This window comes from Microcaecilia unicolor, chromosome 13, assembly GCF_901765095.1.
Source record: "Microcaecilia unicolor chromosome 13, aMicUni1.1, whole genome shotgun sequence".
NCBI classification, from domain to species: Eukaryota; Metazoa; Chordata; class Amphibia; order Gymnophiona; family Siphonopidae; genus Microcaecilia; species Microcaecilia unicolor.
This window is the reverse complement of record NC_044043.1, coordinates 87168921-87191937: the sequence shown is the minus strand read 5'-3', so window position 1 is coordinate 87191937 and position 23017 is coordinate 87168921. Positions and strand designations below refer to the sequence as shown.

Genomic DNA, 23017 nt, shown 5'->3' with positions numbered 1-23017 from the left:
GCATCTGGCATCCTGCAACCTTTGAACACTACCTTGACGTGCTGGTTAATCACATTTTACCTCATCTTGTGCCACCTGAGCAGCCCGGAAATCCTCATTTTGCCTCTGATGTTTTAAAGTTGCCTAGAACAGAAAAAAAAAAAAAAACCCCATTACCAAGTGCATTAGGAACGGATTAAAAATGATTGATTTATTAAGCATTTGAAAGCACATTTTTTTCTGCAGCCTTTTACTTTGAGTGTACAGTCAGGTGGCTCATTGGGGACGCCTGGTGTTCTTATTGTGAAGACTGTGTATATGATAATTGTATTTTATGCTGATTTTATTGGCTTTGTTTCAAGGCTGATCTGATCTACCTAGGAGGTTGTAGGCAGATAAATGAATGAATGAATAAATAAGCATGTCAGAAACGCTTTGACATTGGACAAAAAAAAATAATGTTTTATTTGAATTGACAATACTTTTTCTTCTTAAGCTGCTGTTACTTCAAAGGCCCTCACTGTGCAGCTTTGGGATGGCTAAAGGAGGCCACCCCCACTTACAGAATTACCAAGAATGAACATAAATAGAATAAATGAGAAACTTGAAAACAGTAGATTGAAACCTAATAATAGAACTACCGTGAAACAGTATCAAATAAATATATATAAATCCTAATAATAAATAAATATACATTTAACAGCACTGGAATTCAAATACCAGAGATATCCTATATAATAATTTGCACCTCCGACGTTCCATGTCTGGCTGCCTGGGCTCGTAACATCTCCTGACGTCAGCCAGCCTCCAGCGTTCCATTCCCCCTCACTGTCCTGCCCTCGCGTCAAGGTGTAATGACGTCAGAGGACAGAACAGTGAGAGGGAAGGGAACGCTGGAGGCGAGCTGACGTCAGGAGGGATGTTACGAACGGAACGGAAGCCAGCTTCAGCCAGCCAGAGAACGTTCAGGTACAAATTGAGGGGAGGAGAGAATCGCGGGAAGAATCGCTGGACATGGAGGGGAGGGCAGGGGAGAGGAAAAAAAAAAAAAGCTTACATGACAGCCTTCCTAGGGCCCGTTTCATTGTTGAGGAAACGGGCATGGTTCCACTAGTAATACAATATTAGATTAATAATAATGATACACCTAATAAGCATGCATTAGAGCATTCAACTGACATAGATATGATGGTAAAGATTTTCTACAATACGGCTTACCATACAGCTGAGGGACCAAGAGCAGATAAATGATGGGAATGTAAACCGCACTGAACCATGGAAAAGGGAAATTATCGGTATACAAGAATTGATTTGAATTGAACCAATTAGATTTAATTAGAACTTGTGCATGTAAATCCCGCGCCTAAATTTCACATGCGAGTGAAAAAAAGGGGCGAGTAAATGGGAGGGTCACAGGCGGAAAGGGGCGTTCCTAGCATTTACGCGCGTTAGAATATGGAGGATACGCGCACAATTTAGGCGTGAATATTTGCCACCACGTTTCAGTTGGTGCAAATGGCCACACCTAAAGTTAGGCACGATCCCTGGGCATAAGCGTTATTCTATAAGCCGCGTCTAACTTTAAGCGCAGTTTATAAAATAGAGCTGTATATAGAATTCACCCCTTCACGTAAATTATACTGACATTATATCATATTTCTGTGTTATGAATGTGCTCTTTTAATGTGTATCTTACTGACACAATATCATATTACTGCTATGACCATAATTTAATTTGACTATCTGCGTTCTAATTGTTTTACACTGACATTTGGTCATTTTACTATCGCTGTGCTGTTCCAGTAATGTATGTTGCCTAGGACAATCTCTCTATATAAAACGCACCTCCAACGTTCTATGAAGCCTCTTTTAGCCAAAAGTGAAGGGGGTGAGATCCCATTGTGTCTGCCCCGCCCACGCGTCAAACGTGATGACGTCGAGGGCGGAGCAATGACACTCAACCAATCGCATCGCTCGGCAGCGAAGCGTCAGGGAAGGAGGCGGCGCTCTCGGCGTCTAGCCTTCCCTTCGCTGTGTTCCGCCTTCTTCTGACGTCAAGGATGACGTCAAAAGAAGGCGGAACACAGCGAAGGGAAAGCTAGACGTCGGGAGCGCCGCCTCCTTCCCTGACGCTTCGCTGCACGAACCGCCACGGAGGTAAAGTTAAAACGAAGAAGAAAAAAAAAAAAGGGATGCATGGATGCGAACGGGGGGGGGCATGGATGCGAAGGGGGGGGATGCATGGATGCGAAGGGGGGGCATGGATGCGAAGGGGGGGGAGAAGAGGGCGGGTCAGGCTGGGACATGGGAGAGAGAGGAGCATGGATGCGAGGGGGGGGGGCATGGAAGGGAGAGAGGGGACTTGCTGGAAAAGGATGAATGGAGGCGGCAGGGGACAGAGGAGCATGGATGGGCATGGATTGGGAGGGCAGGGCTCAGGGAGAGAGGGGAATTACTGGAATTGGATGAATGGAGGGGGCAGGGGACAGAGGAGCATGGATGGGCAAGGATTGGGAGGGCAGGACTAAGGGAGAGAGGGAATTTGCTGGATAGGGATGAATAGAGGGGACAGATGGGCATGGATGGATATGGATTGCAGGGCAGGCCTCAGGTAGAGAGGGCAATTGCTGGATAGGGAAAAATGGAGGGGCCAGGTGACAGATGAGCATGGATTGGAAGGGCAGGACTCAGGGAGAGGGAAATTGCTGGATAGGGATGAATGGAGGGGACAGATGGGCATGGATGGATATGGATTGCAGGGCAGGCCTCAGGTAGAGAGGGCAATTGCTGGATAGGGAAAAATGGAGGGGCCAGGTGACAGATGAGCATGGATTGGAAGGGCAGGACTCAGGGAGAGGGAAATTGCTGGATAGGGATGAATGGAGGGGACAGATGGGCATGGATGGATATGGATTGCAGGGCAGGCCTCAGGCAGAGAGGGGAAATGCTGGATAGGGAAAAATGGAGGGGCCAGCTGACAGGAGCATGGATGGGCATGGATTGGAAGGGCAGGACTCAGGGAGAGGGGAATTGCTGGATAGGGATGAATGGAAGGGACAGATGGGCATGGATGGATATGGATTGCAGGGCAGGCCTCAGGCAGAGAGGGGAAATGCTGCATAGGGAAAAATGGAGGGGCCAGGTGACAGAGGAGCATGGATGGGCATGGATTGGAAGGGCAGGACTCAGGGAGAGGGAAATTGCTGGATAGGGATGAATGGAGGGGACAGATGGGCATGGATGGATATGGATTGCAGGGCAGGCCTCAGGCAGAGAGGGGAAATGCTGGATAGGGAAAAATGGAGGGGCCAGGTGACAGAGGAGCATGGATGGGCATGGATTGGAAGAGCAGGACTCAGGGAGAGGGGAATTGCTGGATAGGGATGAATGGAGGGGACAGATGGGCATGGATGGATATGGATTGCAGGGCAGGCCTCAGGCAGAGAGGGGAAATGCTGGATAGGGAAAAATGGAGGGGCCAGGTGACAGAGGAGCATGGATGGCCATGTATTGGAAGAGCAGGACTCAGGGAGAGGGGAATTGCTGAATAGGGATGAATGGAGGGGACAGATGGGCATGGATGGATATGGATTGCAGGGCAGGCCTCAGGCAGAGAGGGGAAATGCTGGATAGGAATGAATGGAGGGGGCAGGTGACAGAGAAACATGGATGGCCATGGATTGGGAGGGCAGAGCTCAGGGAGAGAGGGGAATTGCTGGAAAAGGATGAATGGAGGGGGCAGGGGACAGATGGCCATGGATTGGGAGGGCACGGCTCACACTCTCTCTCTCATATACAATGTCTTTCTGACTCTCATTCTCACACACTCTGTCTCACACTGTATCACATTCACTCTCTATGTGCCACACAGTCACTCACACACTCGCTTGCTCTCATACACACACTCTCTCTCACACTGTGTCTCACATACACACTTGCACACACTCTCATTCTCACACACACACTCTCTCACAAACACACTCACACCCAGACTCACTCTCTCTCTCACACACTCACACTTTCACTCTGACTCTCAAACAGTCACTCTCACATACACTCTCCCAAACATACACACTCCAAGGAAAACCTTGCTAGCGCCCGTTTCATTTGTGTCAGAAACGGGCCTTTTTTACTAGTAAACAATATTAAGTGCATTTTTATAACATAGCACAAGAATTTTTTTTAAATGCTCCCAGGTTTCAACCTAGTCTCTCCATAAAAGCAGTTAATAAATCTCAGTAAATAATTACTGAGCAAAGCTAATTATTAAAAATAGGGGTGTGCTCAGTATTCAGTTCATTTTGTTATAAGTTGCATGCAACACGCCGTTGGGTAGTTCTTCAATTTAGTTGACTCGCCAAGTGGAAGAGCTGACACAGGTCAGTTTTTCTTCCCTTGTATCTAGATTGTAAGCTCTTTGAGCAGGGACTGTCTTTTGTGTATGGTGTACAGTGCTGCGCATGCCTTGTAGCGCTATAGAAATGATAAGTAGTAGTAGTAATGTAGAAGCCTGCCCTTGCAGATTAGCAACGTGGCCGCGCAGGCTTCTGTTTCTGTGAGTCTGACGTCCTGCACATACGTGCAGGACGTCAGACTCACAGAAACAGAAGCCTGCGCAGTCGCGTTGCTGATCTGCAAGGGCAGGCTTCTACATGGAATGTTGCTAGTGGAGGAGTAGCCTAGTGGTTAGTGCAGTGGAATATGGGATGTTGTTACTATTTGAGATTCTGGAATGTTGCTATTACTTGAGATTTTACATGGAATGTTGTTGCTATAAGATTCTACATGGAATGTTGCTACTATTGGAGATTCTGTTGTTATATTTGAGATTCTACATGGAATGTTGCTATTCCACTAGCAACATTCCATATTTAGATTGTGAGCTCTTTGAGCAGGGACTGTCTTCTGTGTATGGTGTACAGCGCTGAGTATGCCTTGTAGCGCTATAGAAATGATAAATAGTAGTAGTAGTATAAGGCACCTACTAGCTCATTCTTCTCTTCCTCTTGCAGTCTCCGGGCCAGTTCTTCATCTCTTAAGAGCTGATCGCTGTTCTTAATCTGTAAGCCAGACAGTTGCCCCTCCAGTGGGTCTTTGTCACGGCAGTGCCTCCTGTTCCCATCTAAAACAGAACATAGGTCCATAAATCTCTAAAGCAAATGAAGGGAAGATTGGACTTGTGGCTGCACGGATGTAACAGTGGCATAGCTGGTCCCCAAGCCCTGCTAGCAGAAAAGGAAAGGGAAATGGGACTTGATATGCTGCCTTTCTGAGGTTTTTGCATCTACATTCAAAGTGGTTTACATATTCAGGTACTTATTTTGTACCAGGGGCAATGGAGGGTTAAGTGACTTGCCCAGAGTCACAAGGAGCTGCAGTGGGAATTGAACTCAGTTCTCCTGGATTAAGGTCCATTGTACTAGCCACTAGGCTACTCCTCCACTCCTCCTCCTGCCTTCCTGTGGCAATCAGGGTTACCAGATGGGAAAAATTTTCCCCACCCAAAACCAGCCCTAAACCCGCCCAAAGTCAAACCCCGCCTCCAACGTCATTACCCCGCCCCAATGTCATTAACCCCGCCCCTGACATCACCTCTGATGTAATTAACCCCGCCCCCGATGTCAACCCTGCCCCGGAAAAGCTTCTATTGGACCAAATTGGACCAATAGAAGCCCTGGAAAAGCTTCTATTGGACCAAATTGGACCCATAGAAGCCCGGGAAAAAGCGCCCAAACCCGCACAGCTGCAGGAAAAAAGAAGCCCAATTTCCGCAGCCTTCAAAAATTTCCCGCATCCTCGCTTAAAAACCAGCCCAATTGGGTCGGAAACCGACCCATCTGGTTACTTTGGTGGCAATGCTCGGCACCACGCTGCCTGCCCTGCTTTCCCACCCCATTGTGCATGTTCAGTTTTAGTGAAACTGAGCATGCACAAATCTCGCACATGCTCAATTTTATTAAAACCAAAAATACACGCGAGGGAGGGGGAAGCAGGGCAGCGAATTTCATCGCAGGAAAGCTTCTGCTAGCAGGGCTAGGGGACCTCCACTAGCCAAACCAGTAGACTTTGGGGACTCAAACCCAAATTGGGGGGGAGCCCAGGCTCCCTGTGGCTACCCCACTGGTTAGCCCTTACTAACAAGCTACCACAGAAACACATCAAAGCATTCTGTGGTATTTTCCCTGTTTTTGGGTACTAACCTGTGTGGTACTGATTTTTAAAAATTATTTTTTGGAAGGGGGTTGTCATGAGTGGGGAGTGGGTGTTGCTGTATTATGCGGCTACTGCATTAAGATTTGCCTACGCTAATCCCTGAATTCTATATAAGGCGCTGTATGTTGTGCGCACATTTTAATGAAGTAACGATAATTGGCTGAGGGTGATTGAACATCAGTAGCATACCAAGGGCGGGGCGTTGGGGGCAGTCCACTCTGGGTGCACGCTGCAAGGGGGTGCAGGGAGCAATTGCGCGGCTGTCAGCTCCTCCGGTTCCCTGCTCCCTCTGACGTTACTTCCTGTTCTGGGGCAGGGAACTGGCAGAGCCAACAACTGCTCGACTGCTCCTTGCACCCCCCAGGAGGTGATGCGCCGGGGAGGTGCACAGCTGCAATCTGCCCCAGGTGGCAGCCGACATAGGAATGCCCACTGCTGAACATAACCAGACTAGCCGTTAAGCCCGTTAAAACGGGCGAGATTTCCAGCTACCCTCCTCGCTGCTGCTCCCTCCCCCCTCCGTGCCAGGCCCCCTGCACTGACCTGACAGCGCCTCTCCCTCCGTGTGAAAGCGCTGCAGGCAGCAGCAGATCGCACTGCTGCTGCCTGCAGCGCTTCCACACGGAGGTGAGAGGCGCTGTCAGGTCAGTGCAGGGGACCCGATACGGAGGGGGGGGGCGGGAGCGGCGGCGGGGATGGGGGGTGGGTGGGTGGATGTTGGTGCGCGCGATGTTTGTTTCCAGGCTCCAGCGTCCGACAGTCCGACTCCATTTCCCTCTCTGTTCCACCCTCTGACGTCATCACGTCTTGACGCGAGGGCGGGACAGAGATGGAAGTCTCTACTGCGCATTTGCAGGTGAGTCGGTCACTTGCCATTTATATTTTTGATTTTTCAGATTGATTTGTCCCAAACACTTCAACTCATATTGTGATAAGAGGGTGTCCTATGCGGGGTAGGCCACTAGAGGGCGCTAGAAGAAGTTGGAGGTCGCTAGGACCGCGGAGAGCCCTGGGAGGTCCACAGGTGCAGGCGGTTATGGGCTGGGTCGTGTGTAGCTAATTAACCACTTTATACCCCACCTGAGTGGTGAAAGGGAGGGAAGTGAAAACAGCAGAAGAAGAGGGAGCCCCTGAAAGATACTGGCTAACCTTATGGACTTGGGGTGGACTGGGTGTCTAGAACTGTGTGTTCAAAGAGGGGACTGTGTGTCCAAAGTACTGAGAGAAGCAGGCTGCAAAGCCTGGGGTTGAGAGTCCCCAAAGTATTGGTATAGTACTGAGCCCATGTATCTGTGTGGGGAGGCTCAGTGTGAAGTCCTATGAAAGTATAAAGTATTAAGCTAGAAGAAGTGTGCCCAGGGGCTGGAATAGAGAGTTGCCTGAGAAACATGCAGTTGGTGAGACCTGCTTAATGTGCCGAGTGGAAACCAAGTCACCCTGAGTGAGAAGGGGTAGCGCACTAATCTGCATATGATTTGCATATTGAGAACCAGGTCACCCTGAGTGAGAAGGGGGATATCACAATATGTAGTACACAGTCCAATTTAACACAATCATCATCTTTAGCGTCATAAACGATTTTTTTCTACAGGGATCATCAGAACATTTAACGGCAGGACCCATTCGGGAGCAGCAGTCCCATAGTTTATGGAGCTGCGTACATCTTCATGGATCACCCGATTTATTTTAAATCTCTTTTTTTTTCTTTTATCAATATTCCTCAGTCTCTCCTTACGCTTAATTTGAAATTTTGAGATGCTTATATATAGTACTTAGTAGAAGTAAAAGTACTTAACGTTGGCAGCACTTTTCCATCCACGCTAAACCTTCGCCAACCAGATAGCAGCTAAACATTACATGTAACTGAAATCGGCAATCATCAAAGGAAATAACGAGACGATGTACGGACGGGGCTTACGGTTACAAACTGTGGTTCTCCAGATGGGAAGCTGTCTTCGCTTTTGAAGGGTCATGAGTGGCCTTCGATCACGACTTTGAATGTTTAGAGACTTGAAATAAACAGAAGATGCTAATTGTATTTATGCTTATATTTGGTCATTTTGCTATTATTATGCTGTTAACAAAGTTGTAAGCTTTTTATGTTAAACTGTACCAACTGTACAGAACCTTGGGTGAATCTCTTCATAAAGACGGCTAATAGATCCCAATAATGAAATACATTTATAGGATGTGCCACATGTAGCTAGAAACGTGGAAACTGTAAATAGGGTACACACAGAGAGAAAGCCAAGCGTTTCACCACACACTGTGGCCACTGGGTATTAGCCAGCAGGGTGCTCCCATTCCTACATAGCTCAAGAATTTGAGATTTTAAGAAGGTTAATTCTTTTAGGACCTGGTTCAACTTCCCTACTCAAACCACCAGAAAGCCAGTGACGTACCAAGGGGGGGGGGGGGGGGGGCAGTCCAGCCCGGGTACACGCCGCTGGGAGAGTGCCGCGCGCCTGTTGGCTCCGAGTCCGCTCGTTCCCTCCCTGCTGTTCCCTCTGCGCAGAACAGGTTACTTCCTGTTCCGGGGCAGAGGGAGCAGCAGGGAGGGAATGAGAGGACTTGGAGCTAACAGGCGTGTGGCACCCCCCCTCCCAGCAGGTAAAAATGCACTCGGGGGGGGGGGGGGGGGGGGGGGTCGCGCTGCACCCGGAAGGGGGGCGCATCGGCGATCCGCCCCGGGTGTCAGCCAGGCTAGGAACGCCACTGCAGAGAACAGAAGAGGTCTCTAACTGGGGGCTTCACCGACACAGGCTCCGAACATTTCAGCTCATCATATTTCTTTAGCTTGTTTATTTTTACCGTGGTATTAGTTTACATATTAACTATACGTCTGGAAACATCTACAGCAAAACACGATTATTCTTTTGTGACCAATACCTGCTTGTGAAACTGGGCTGCGTCTCCTAGAAGGACAAGTACTCGGGTTGTGATGTGTCCTCTGCTCCCTGCTTTGGCTCCTTTGTGAGTATCGGCTTCTCTTGTCCCTCACTTCCTGTTCAGGGCAGACCTCACTTTCCGAGCTGGAGCGTCTGTACCTTTCGCTCTGCTGCTTACTGAACCTCTCCCTAGACTCCTTTTGCCCCCTTTTACTCATATTTATTTCCCTCCTATGACTACGCCCAAACTCTTCCCAGGCCCGCTCAGCTTGAGTTGGTCCACAATCTTCTGAAAACTCCCTGTGTCCCTTGCATGAGGCCTCCTTGAACCTTTGAGGCCTATCCCTGTAAGGCTCACTGCAGAACCTTTTCTGGAAATGTGGACGACGCTTGCTGTCCCTGAGAGCATCTTGGCTGGAATCGTTACCACAAAAGAACCCAGAGTTAGTGAATTGCTCATGCGAGTCTTTCCAGCCAAAGCCTTGCTTAAGTTTCCACAAGTTTCTCCTGCCAGCTGCTGTGTTTGGGCTGCAATCGTTCTCTCTATGGTAGAGGTAATAGTCTTCCTCCTCCTCCTCCTCCTCCTCACTGTGTGTTTCTCTCAGGCAAGGTTGGTGGGTCAGAGGTCTGCCATGCTCTTCATGCAAACATGCAAACACAAAGCTCTGGGTTAGTATGGGGTTAACACAGCAAAAAACAAACAGAAGTTCTATTTGGCTGATAAAGTTTTTACACAGTAAAAGCTAACCAGTAGGGTCTGACAGTACTGTTGGGGTTTTAGATCTACTGATGACAAAAAGGCGCAGGACATGGCAGTGAGCAGATGGATCTGTTAGGATGAGGACCATTTAATGGAAATTACAAAGACAACATAGTCCTACATTTCTGTTCTGAAGTTAGGTCATGCACTTTCTCATAGGGATGGGCAGCCAGAACATTTTTGTTTTGTGTCGTTTCCGGGAATGGGGGTCATGGATTTGATATACCACTTTCTCTGTCCCTAATGCGCTCACAATCTAAGGGGTCCTTTTAGTAAGGCGTGCTGAAAAATGCCCTGCGGTAGTGTAGACCCGTGTTTTGGGCTCACACAGAATTATTTTTTAGCGCACCTACAAAAAATGGCGCTTTTTTTTGCCAAAAATGGACGTGCGGCGAAATGAAAATTGCCTCGCGTCCATTTTGGGTCTGAGACCTTCCCGCAAGCCATTGGACTACCGGTAAGGTCTCCCGCGGTAACTGGGCGGTAATGGTCTACACACATCAAATGCCACTTGACGCGCGTAGCTGCCGTGCGTCAGAAAATAAAAAATCTTTTTCGGACACATGTAGCGGACACGCGCCAAAATTGAAATTACCGCAAGGGTAACGCGGTAACCGGGCGGTAACTCCAATTTAGCACGTGTGGGCGCCTACGTGACTTAGTAAAAGGGCCCCTTTTTTGTACCTTGGGCAACAAAGGGTTACGTGACTTGGCGTCACGAGCTGCCGTGGGAATCAAATCCAGTTCCACAGGTTCTCAGTCCACTGCACTATTAGTGTACGCCTCCATTTTATTCATTTGGCCATTTTTTCATCACGGAGGCTATGTCGTTGAGTGCAGACCATGGGCCGGATTCTATATAAGGCATGGCAAGTAGCACACATTAAATTGTGCCAACATAGTAACACAGTAGATGACGGCAGAGAAAGACCTGCACGGTCCATCCAGTCTGCCCAACAAGATAAACTCATATGTGCTACCTTTTGTGCATACCTGACCTTGATTAGTATCTGCCATCCTCACGGCACAGACCGTAGAAGTCTGCCCAGCACTAGCCCCGCCTCCCAACCACCAGCCCCGCCCCCCCATCACCGGCTCTGCCACCCGATTTACTCATGAACAAAATTTACTCACGCTACTCAATTGAGTAATGAGGCAGTCATAATAACTGGCCGATAACCAATTATCATCACTAATTGGCAATAATTGGAATTTACGTGCGCTTTTTAGGCGTATTCTCAATGCGCGTAGCTGAAAAGGGGGAGCGGACATGGGACGAGTGTAGGCATGTCAGGGCATCAATCAAATTTACGCACATTGTTATAGAATTCGGGGAGTGTGCGCGCATTTAGGTTTGGGCATTTACGCCACCTTTTTAATGTCACTACTCTGTAAACCACGTCTTACCATAGACGCGGTTTATAGAATAGCACTATCAGGGGAATTTTCTAAAGAGAAGGGCGCCCATCTTCTGACACAAATCGGGAGATGGGCGCCCTTCTCTCAGGGTAGCCCAAATCAGCATAATCGAAAGCCAATTTTGGGCGCCCTCAACTGCTTTCCGTCGCGGGGAACACCAAAGTTCACTGGGGTGTGTTGGCACCGTACCGAAGGCAGAACTGGGGCATGATTAAGAGATGAGCGTCCTCGGCCAATAATGGAAAAAAGAAGGGCGTCCCTGATGAGCATTTGGCCGACTTTACTTGGTCCATTTTATTTTCATGATCAAGCCTCGAAAAGGTGCCCGAACTGACCAGATGACCACCGGAAGGAATCGGGGATGACCTCCCGTTACTCCCCCAGTGGTCACCAACCCCCTCCCACCCCAAAAATAAAAAAGTAAAACCATTTTTTGCCAGCCTCTATGCCAGCCTCAAATATCATACCCAGCTCCATGACAGCAGTATGCAGGTCCCTGGAGCAGTTTTTAGTGGGTGCAGTGCACTTCAGGCAGGCAAACCCAGGCCCATCCCCCCCCTACCTGTTACACTTGTGGTGGTAAATGTGAGCCCTCCAAAACCCACCACAAACCCACTGTACCCACATCTAGGTGCCCCCCTTCACCCATAAGGGCTATGGTAGTGGTGTACAGCTGTGGGGAGTGGGTTTTGGGGGGGGGGGGGTTGGGGGATCAGCACCGAAGGTAAGGGAGCTATGCACCTGGGAGCAATTTCTGAAGTCCACTGCAGTGTCCCCTAGGGTGCCCGGTTGGTGTCCTGGCATGTGAGGGGGACCAGTGCTCTACGAATGCTGTCTCCTCCCATGACCAATTTGGTCGTTTTTGAGATGGGCGTCCTCGGTTTCCATTATGGCCGAAAACCGGGGACGACCATCTCTAAGGTCGACCATCTCAACATTTAGGTCGACCATCTCTAAGGTCGACCTAAATGTTGAGATTTGGGCGTCTCCGACTGTATTATCGAAACGAAAGATGGACACCCATCTTGTTTTGATAATACGAGTTTCCCTGCCCCTTCGCCGGGACGTCCTTAGAGATGGGCACCCTTAGAGATGGTCATCCCTGTTCGAAAATGCCCCTCTATGTGTGTTATTCCGACGTGCCTACATTTTAGAAGCCATGTAGAAAATCTGGCCCTATGTGCAAAGAGGGCACACTGTTTCTGAAAGACTGTGCACTACGCATACACGCACAGCAGTTTGCAAATGCGCAATGCGGGCCTTTTTCAAATAGCACATAGTCTCAAATGATAAAAAAGTGAATTTTCATGTTTTTCTGCTTATTTTTGCTTGATAACAACGTGCAGTGACATAGAATTTGTCGTTGATGTGTCCCCCGTCGTTGCAAATGAATGCCCATCCCTATTTTCTGAATTCTAAGAGCAGTTTGGGAAAAGAAAGGCAAAGAACACAGGAATTCTGGAGAATGAAATGAAGCGCCTGGCACTGCAAGTTCATGCAAGCAGCATTTACAACACAGAGCAAGCAACCAGCAGCCCAAATGCAGGAAAAATATAAGGTGGAGTGTGACCAGGTGCACGGAACATTTATTAACGTGATGCTGTCGGCTGGGTTTGGTCTGCTCGGGCCGAAGTGCGGAAATCTTTCTTTCCGTGGCCCAGGCACATATGCTTGCAGCAGGGTTTAAAGCCCCTGCGCGTCTGATGAAGCCCGTCTGTACCACCGGAGAGCATGTGGACCCTCCCTCCCATCCATCCATGTGCAGCCCGACTGCTGTTCTTTTAGAATGTCACGGCTACTGTAATGTTGGGAGAACCCAGGTCAGGATCATTGCAGATGAGTTATGAACTGGATTTTCATGGCGGAGTGACCCCAACCCCAGACACAACCTTGCTAGTAAGAGAGGAGCAAAAAGGACTGGGGAACCCAATGACCTGCCACGTGGAACAGCTGGGTTAGTGGCTCCTGTTGATTGATACCCTTGATGCATGGTAGGGTGTCCTACAATTTGTATCTGAGAGACTGTCAGCCTTGCTGGTCACAAGGGGCACTGGGGGACATTATGATTGCTCTTAAGGATACCTGAGCCAATTGCAACTCCATATGTATTTCTGATAGCCCCTTGATTACATATTTTGCATAATCAATCTGTGGCCCAAGTTCTTACCACTCTGGTCTTGTGTTGTGTAATTAGGGTTACCATATTTGCCCTAAGAAAAAAAGAGGACAGAAAATATCATCTTGCCCCGCCCCCTGTCACACCCACCTTGCCCCTTTCACTCCCCCTGTCACACCCCACCCTGCCCCTGTCAAGAAAGCCAAATTCCCTCTCTCTCCCCCACATGAATATCCCCTCCCCAATTTTCCAGCCTCCCTCCACCCACATGACTCCAGTCCAGAACCTTTCACTTCCCCTCCTCCCCTGACCTTATTGTAGTGTCCTGGTGGCCACTTCAGGGCAGGAAAGAGCCCCCTCTTTCCTGCCCAGCATGGCCGCAGACCTGTCTTGTTCCCGACGTCGCTTCAAAATGGCTGCCAAGAGTTCAAGCAGTGACCTTGCAAGGCTTCTGCAGAAGTCTCACGAGGCTGCCGCTTGAACTCTCGGCAGCCATTTTGAAGAAGCGCCGGGAGCAAGACAGGTCTGCAGCCGCGTCGGAGGGGGCTCTTTCCTGCCCCAAAGAGGCCACTAGACCACCAGGGCACAATAATAAGGTAGGGGAATGGAGGATAGGATAGGACACCCCCCTGAGGCCTGCCTGCCTGTCGCTGCCAGCCTGCCTGTTCGTCCGCAAACCCAGGCAAATAGGTAGGCTGGCAAAACCCGCCCGGATGCCCCGCAGTGTCCTCAAAAAGAGGACATGTCCGGGTAAATCCGGATAAATTGGTAACCCTAAGTGTATTTATTGCTATCCTTTGCCTGGGTCAGCGCTCTCCCCCACCCCATCATTACACCAGGGTGCAGGGATGGGTTACGGCAGAAGCAGAGCCAGGTTGACGGTGCGAGGGTAGCGAGAGCGCACTTCCGCTGGCGCTGGCACACATTTTCAATGCAACACATTGAGAAAAAATAGGCGCTGGAGCTGGCAGAACGCCGTTTGGGGGAGCAGCCGCTCCCCTGGCACCCCCCTGTCCCACTGGGTCATGGCCTGGGTGGGACAGGGCATCACAGCTGCCTATTTTAATAGCGAGATGGCCAAAGAATTTCAAGCAGTAGCAGGAAAGCAAACCCTCGAGCAAATAAAGAAAAGGTTCTGCAGAATCTGACAAGCATCCATCAGTCTGGTAATCAACTCAAGGAAGCCATGAAGCCTGCCGAGGCTTCTTCATTTCATATGAACCTACTGTGATGGAGCTACAGAAAAGGTGAAAGAGAAGACAAACTAAACCACAGACTCCTAAGTGACAGCTGCTCTTGTAGCATGTTACTAAACTCACAAAACTTAGCTTGCAATAATATCAAAGGTGAAAAAGCAAGGTCACACATTTGCTACAGATACTCCGCATGGGTGTGACCAACAGTGCCGAGATCCAGTAGCTATGACATAGGCTACTGCGGTGCTCGATACCCTTCTCCTGGAGGCACATCTAGCCAGTCAGGTTTTCAGCATTACCACAATGAATATGAATGACATACCTTAGTATAATATGGAGACCCACTGTATGCAAATTTCTCTCATGCATATTCATTGTGGTAATGCTGAAAACCTGACTGGCTAGATGCGCCTCCAGGAGAAGGGCTGAGAACCAGTACTCTAGAGCAGGGGTTCTCAACCCAGTCCTCAAGACACAGGTCTCCAGGCTACCCACATTGAATATGCATGAGATAAATTTGCATAGAATGGAAGTAGGGCATGTAAATCTCTCATGCATATTCATTTCCGGATATCCTGAAAACCTGATTGGTTAGGTGTGATCCAAAGACTGGGTTGAGAACTCCTGCTCAAGAAAAAAAACCCAGAGCCTCTTGTAGGTCATGAGACATTTCATTGGACCAAGAGGCAGGGGTGGACCCACCATTCAGGCAACCAAGCAATGCCCGAGGGCCCACGGTGCCTGCCACTGCACACTACAACCCCCCCCCCCCCTCTACCTTGAAGGGGCCTGGTGGTCTAATGGCCTCTGTGGGGGGGGGGGGGCAGGAAAAAACAACATTGGGGAACCCAATGAACTGCCACGTGGAAGAGCTGGGGTTCTTTCCTGCCCCCGAAGAAGCCACTAGACCACTGAGGCTTGGGGGACTGTGGTGTATGGGAGGGGGCAGCAGCGCAGCGGTGGGGGGGGGGGCAGTGGGTAGCGGCCAGAGGTGGGGGAGATCACCCTCACTGCCCGGGGGCCCAGATTACTGTTAGTCCACCTCTGCCAAGAGGAGATATTCAGCAGTACATGAGATTTTGAGACAACACATGTCCCTTCTTCTAGGTCACATCTGAGACAGCCTGTACAGTCTTGAACTCTAACGTACTCAACCAACGTTTTTTTAATGTCCTTTAAAAACACAGTACAAGTCACTAAAACCTCCTGTATGACTGTCACAAATACAAAATGGAATACATTTATTAAAATATATCACTTTAAATAATCTGTAATCAGATTTACTGGGCAAAGGTACCAAGGAATGGTTATTAGCAAATAGCTACCACTGCCCTGCTGACCGGTGTGAAACTGACTCAGTGCAAGAAATGTCCAGTCTTGAAAAGAAAAGCAGCCATTTCCACCAAGGCGTTATACTGCACAGACTGAATCTAAAATACTGCATTGTGAAATGCATCAACAGGGCACGTCACCTACAAGAAACAGGTGGGTTTTAAAATAGATTCCCACCTATGACTCTACCAAAATGAATTCTTGGGGGTCGATATTCAAAGCGATTTAACTGGCCAGAAACAGCTCCCGGCTGATTAAATCACTTAACCGATCAGTGCTGCTGAAAATGTCTGGTTAGCACCCAAGTCGAAACCTTTTTGGGGGGCATTTCGGAGGTGGAGTCAGTCAAATGTGGATATTTTGCACTTAACCGGCTAGGTTAACTGCGTAAGTAGGACTGCATAAAAGTCAGTCCTGTCTTTACGCTGTTCACCACAGTCAGTTAAGGGCTGAACACTGCACTTAACCAGCTATGGTTTTTCCAGCTCCATAAACCCAGAAATTCAATGCCCAATCCCTGACATGGCCCAGCACTGCATTTATGGAGCCCGGTCATGGCCCAGCACTGCATTTATGGAGCCCGGACATGACCCAGCACTGCATTTCTGGAGCCCGGACATGGCTCGGCACTACATTTATGGAGCCCAGACATGACCCAGCACTGCATTTCTGGAGCCCGGACATGGCCCGGCACTGCATTTCTGAAGCCCGGACATGGCCCAGGCACTGCATTTCTGGAGCCCGGACATGGCCCGGCACTGCATTTATGGAGCCCGGACATGGCCCAGCACTGCATTTATGGAGCCCGGACATGGCTCGGCACGGCATTTCTGGAGCCCGGACATGGCCCGGCACTGCATTTCTGGAGCCCGGACATGGCCCGGCACTGCATTTATGGAGCCCGGACATGGCCCAGCACTGCATTTATGGAGCCCGGACATGGCCCGGCACTGCATTTCTGGAGCCCTGGCACTGCATTTCTGGAGCCCGGACATGGCCCGGCACTGCATTTCTGGAGCCCGGACATGGCTCGGCACTGCATTTCTGGAGCCCGGACATGGCCCAGGCACTGCATTTCTGGAGCCCGGACATGGCTCGGCACTGCATTTCTGGAGCCAGGACATGGCTCGGCATTGAATCTGCAGGTGTAACGCCGGCAGCAATCAGCAAAATGCCGAGCGCCTCCCGCTGAATTGTGACCTCTTGATATCTTAAGGGGCCAGCAGATTCATATTGATTAGGAAACAAAGCTCCATAATGAGTTTACTGCCAAACATATTCAATCATTCTAGACATTATTAAAAAATGACAAAAGGACGGCCTGGTGGTTCACTGGCAGAGGAGATTCAGGAGACTGACACTGAGACTGGATCCGACTCCTCTGGCTGTGGGGCTGCAGAAGCAGAGAGAAAACCCCACACACACTAGGGGCTGCTTTCGGGGTCAATGACCACAGGGTTTAGGAAGCAGCTCTGGTGCATGGTCACAGGCAGAGGATTGTAACGACAAGGACTGGGCTAAGTGAGTTGGGACAAAATAGAGAGTCAAAAATCCACACAGGACAAGCACAGAGAACTTCAAAGGAGAGGAAGGGATTACAGAGCTTGATGTGGATGGGCAGGCTGGAGGGGCCGTTACGATCTTTCTGCAGTCAGGTTCTACATTCCTAGTAAGATCCGGGCAGGTTCTGACTAAGTTGAAAGCAGTAGGGAGGATGAGGAAACAGCTGTCCCCTCTTCAAATAAAAAAAGCAGAAAAAAAATCTAGATTTTGTTCAGAGTTACAAGTTTAGTCATACAGAGGCAGCCATACTAATAAACAGGTCCACCCATGAATTACCCTAAAAGCACCCTGCGAGCAGATGCATGCTGACTATGATTCTATACCATCAACAGCACTTCTAAAGGGAGCAATGACCCCCATTTCTAATCATGGTGAATAAAATCGGCACTGGCCGCACCTATCTGGTCCCCAAAGCAGCCTTTGCCCTCATTGTGAAAGTGTACGGACTTACCTCTATGCCTGCTGCGGCTGCCAAGACTCCACCTCCGATCCTGGTGCTCTGCTTCTTCTTCCAGCTCTTGCAGTTTCCTGGCTACTTCCTGTGCAGGGGGAGGGAGGGGGGAAAGGAATGCCACTATTTAATGTAAAGCTCATGGGTCGGTCAAACGCAAAACTGATTTGTGCCCAACAAATTCATATAGAAATAGTGACACGTTGGGTTGTGCGCTGGAATATTCTTATTTACTTGGGGGTCCTTTTACTAAGCCGCGTAAGTGTTTATGCGCGCCCGTTACACACCAAAATGGAGTTACCGCCTGGCTACCGTGTGGCTCTTGTGGTAATTTCATTTTCGGCGCGCGTCTGATACACACGTCCGGAAAATATTTTTTTTCGGCCGCGCGTAGCGGACACACACCAAGTGGCATTTGACACGAGTAGGTCATTACTGCCCAGTTACCACGTGACTCTTTACCACTAGGTCAATGGCTGGCGGTAAGGTCTGAGACCCAAAATGGATGCGTGGCAATTTTCATTTTGCCGCATGTCCATTTTCGGCAAAATTTTTTTTTAAAAAAGTTTTTTTTAAAGGCGCACTGAAAAATGGATCGGTGCGCGCCCCAAAACCCGAGCCTAGACTACCGCAAGCCATTTTCAGCGCATCTTTGTAAAAGGACCCCTTGATGAAATTAAGTACTTGTCTTAGTGGAGTGGAAGAGTAGCCTAGTGGTTAATGCAGTGGACTTTGATCCTGAAGAACTGAGTTCAATTCCCACTGCAGCTCCCTGTAACTTGGGCAAGTCACATAATCCTCCATTGACCCTGGTACAAAATAAGTACCTGAATATATGTAAACTGCTTTGAATGTAGTTGCAAAATACCACAGAAAGGCGGTATATCATTTCTGTTTCCCTATTTGAGATTCTATATGGAATGTTGCTACTATTTGAGATTCTGTTGCTACTATTTGAGATTCTACATGGAATGTTGCTATTCCACTAGCAACATTCCATGTAGAAGCCTGCCCTTGCAGATCAGCGATGCGGCCGCGCAGGCTTCTGTTTCTGTGAGTCTCAGACTCACAGAAACAGAAGCCTGCGCGGCCGCATCGCTGATCTGCAAGGGCAGGCTTCTACATGGAATGTTGCTAGTGGAGGAGTAGCCTAGTGGTTAGTGCAGTGGACTTTGATCCTGGGGAACTGGGTTCGATTCCCACTGCAGCTCCTTGTGACTCTGGGCAAGTCACTTAACCCTCCATTGCCCCTGGTACAAAATAAGTACCTGAATATATGTAAACCGCTTTGAATGTAGTTGCAAAAACCTCAGAAAGGCAGTATATCAAGTCCCATTTCCCTTTCCCCCTTTCCCTTATGACATCACAATATCAGAAGTGAGCCAAGTATTGGGCAGTGAAGCCATTGTGACATCACTGATGAGGTTGGTTCTTATTGGTGGAATGAGTGGAGGCGTAGCCTAGTGGTTAGTGCAGTGGGCTTTGATCCTGGGGAACTGTATTGGGCAATCAAGCCATTGTGACATCACTGATGAGGTTGGCTCTTATTGGTGGAATGAGTGGAGGAGTAGCCTAGTGGTTAGTGCAGTGGACTTTGATCCTGGGGAACTGTATTGGGCAATCAAGCCATTGTGACATCACTGATGAGGTTGGCTCTTATTGGTGGAATGAGTGGAGGAGTAGCCTAGTGGTTAGTGCAGTGGACTGATCCTGGGGAACTGTATTGGGCAATCAAGCCATTGTGACATCACTGATGAGGTTGGCTCTTATTGGTGGAATGAGTGGAGGAGTAGCCTAGTGGTTAGTGCAATGGATTTTGATCCTGGGGAACTGAGTTCAATTCCCACTGCAGCTCCCTGTGACTCTAGGCAAGTTACTTAACCCTCCATTGCCCCTGGTACAAATAAGTATCTGAATATATGTAAACCGCTTTGAATGTAGTTGCAAAAACCTCAGAAAGGCAGTAGATCAAGACCCATTTCCCTTTCCTAAATCTGTTGTCAGGTTTCCAGGATATCCACAATGAATATTTATGAAAGATACTTTCATATGTATCAGCTCCACTGTATCCAAACTGACTAAGGATCCCCAAACACAGATTTAGGAAATGCTGCTTTAGAATATATTCAGAAATATGCTGTACCTCGGCAGAGAACATCTGTATAATCGCAAGATATACCAGATATCAGTAAAACGCACATAAAAAGGGCTGCCAGTTCTAAAGAAGCTTCAGGGTCCAATTACTATAGGAATGTCCGATGCACAGGAAAAAATACGAGGAAAACCACTTATCCCCTAATTCTATAGACTTATTCACAGAATTTCACGCTTACCCCAAAATTCTATATATCGCGTCTTAATTTCCGTATGGAAATTGAAGCATAATCTACAACAACACGCATAACTTAATTAGTTACCTAGCTAATCACTGCTGGCAGTTGGATGTTAACAAGCAATTATCAGCACTAATTGGCATTAAGATTTACATGCGCAACTCGCTAAGCGTATTCTGTAACGTCATGTGCGTATGTTCCAAGTCGCATAGTTGAAAGGGGACGTGGTTAAAGGCGTAGAATGGGCGGGTCATGGGCATTTTAAAAATCTATGCACGTTATTATAGAATGCACCTGCTCTGCGTCCAATTTAGGTGTCAGGATTTAGGCCAAATATGGCCTAAATGAACGTTGACGAAATTTGGTCAAGTGGAGAGGCGCTTGGCATATTTTCTACATACTGTGCAGGAATTTTAAGGCAATTCTACAAAATTTAGGCGTACTTTACAGAATATACCTAGGTGTGGAATTCGTTGCCAGAGATTGTGGTAAAGGCGGTTAGCTTGGCAGAGTTTAAAAAGGATTTGGGCGGCTTCCTAAAGGAAAAGTCCATAGACCATTATTAAATTGGACTTGGGGAAAATCCACTATTTCTGGGATAAGCGGTATAAAATGTTTTGACCTTTTTTGGGATCTTGCCAGGTATTTGTGACCTGGATTGGCCACTGTTGGAAACAGGATGCTGGGCTTGATGGGTCTTTGGTCTGTCCCAGTATGGCAATACTTATGTACTTACGTATCTTTTTACCACACGGATTTATCAGGCACCGTATACAGAATTTAGCCCATATGCAAGTTATAGAATAGTGTCAGTTATGCATGTAATTTGATTTAATAATTAGATGCTAGTTGGGATTAACAAACAATAGTTGAGAGGCACCATTTTGAACTCCAAAGTGTACAGGGTAAGATTAACTGGGGATTGCTCCTACCCTGTTCCACTAGACCACAGTGATTGACTGAAGTAGGGGTGAGGGATTTGGACTGTGAATTTTAAATATGTCTCCAGGGGACTGTGGAGGTCTGTTTGGGGGGGGGGGGGGGATCTTTGCTAAGCGAGTAGGGAAATAACAGTCCACGCTTCATATTACCACAGTTCTGGCCCCTTAAGAAGATGCCCTGGAGCACAGAGCCATATTAGCGTCCTGATGGTCCAAGGCAGAAGAAATAAAGCCAGCTCAAAGCTGATATTATGTTTCCAAGAATAATGCAGCTTGTGAAGTTCAACACACACTGAGTTATTTGATTTGCATAATAATAAGGCACTTTTCATGCTTTGCATTTCATTATTATGTAGCCTGCGGTGACTTAAATTAACGTGCACTATGGTAAAATAACATGCAATTTTGCCATTTAACATGTGTTTAGAGTCAAATGTGTGCATTATTTCCTTACCACAAGTGAAAAAGTATTCCCCTAACATGACCCTAGATATACGATGGAAAGTTTCTTTTTTTTATGGCTTATCCTTTTCAAAATGTCCTAGTTGAAAGTGTGGGGAAGTAAATATCACAGTGCATTTCGTTCCTTAAAATGGCTCTCAACAAGTCTCTTGAACTACGTTCAACTCCTCATTAATACAAAGGTGGAATATCAAAACCAGAACCTTCTTTCCAACAAATATAATAATTAATTCAAAATATTCAAAATCAACCGTGAATCCCACAAAAAAATGAAACAAAACAGTTTATGAAAAATGCAGCATATCCAGACAAATATATTTATTTAGATTTTGCTCACACCTTTTTCAGTAGTAGCTCAAGGTGAGTTACATTCAGGTACAATGGGTATATATGAACTTGTACCGGTGCTTGCTTGATACCAAGTCAAAACCTCCAGACTGCATTGCCCTATATGAATCCATGTTTCAGGAAAGTCTCTGCTTGCTGCTTCCTCACCCATTCATGCTACATCTGTGCAGGGTGCTGGCAGGAGGGGCAGGCAGCACACATACTTTGGAAAATGCTGAGTACACACAGAGGGGCATAATCGAACAGAAACGCCTATCTCCATGGGCGTTTATCTCCGAGAACGGGTCCGTGAAGGGGCGGACCGAATCGTATTTTCGAAAAAACATGGACGTTTATCTTTTTTTGAGCTGGGCGTTTTTGTTTTTCAGCGATAATGGAAACCGAAAACGCCCAGCTCAAAAACGAATAACTCCAAGACATTTATTCGTGGGAGGGGCCAGGATTCGTACTGCACCGGTCCACCTCACATGCCAGGACACCAACCGGGCACCCTAGGGGGCACTTTTACAAAAAACAAAAAAAAGGTAAAACAGCTCCCAGGTGCATAGCACCCTTCCCTTGGGTGTTGAGCCCCCAAAATCCCCCTCAAAACCCACTGCCCACAAGTCTACACCATTACTATAGCCCTAAGGGGTGAAGGGGGGCACCTACACGTGGGTACAGTGGGTTTGGGGGGCGTTTGGAGGGCTCCCATTTACCAGCACAAGTGTAACAGGTGGGGGGGGGGGGGGGGATGAGCCTGGGTCCACCTGCCTGAAGTCCACTGCTCCAGTGACCTGCATACTGCTGCCAGGGAGGTGGGTATGACATTTGAGGGTGAAAATGAAAAGTTGTGAAACGGCATATTTTGTGGTGGGAGGGGGTTCGTGACCACTGGGGGAGTCAGGGGAGGTCATCCCCGATTCCCTCCAGTGGTCATCTGGTCATTTAGGGCACTTTTTGGGACCTTATTCGTGGAAAAACAGGGTCCAGGAAAAGTGCCCTAAATTCTCGCTAAAAACGCATATTTTTTTTCC

General features: G+C 48.2%; 1 protein-coding gene across 1 annotated transcript in view; it reads right to left on the bottom strand.

Moving 5' to 3' along the window:
- Window positions 1-23017, bottom strand: part of LOC115456845 (trichohyalin-like) — a 160793-nt gene that overhangs the window by 42664 nt on the left and 95112 nt on the right. Inside the window, 4 exon segments of the mRNA XM_030186168.1 lie at window positions 61-123; window positions 4965-5101; window positions 9082-9717; window positions 17918-18005. Coding sequence (XP_030042028.1) covers window positions 61-123; window positions 4965-5101; window positions 9082-9717; window positions 17918-18005 — 924 coding nt within the window.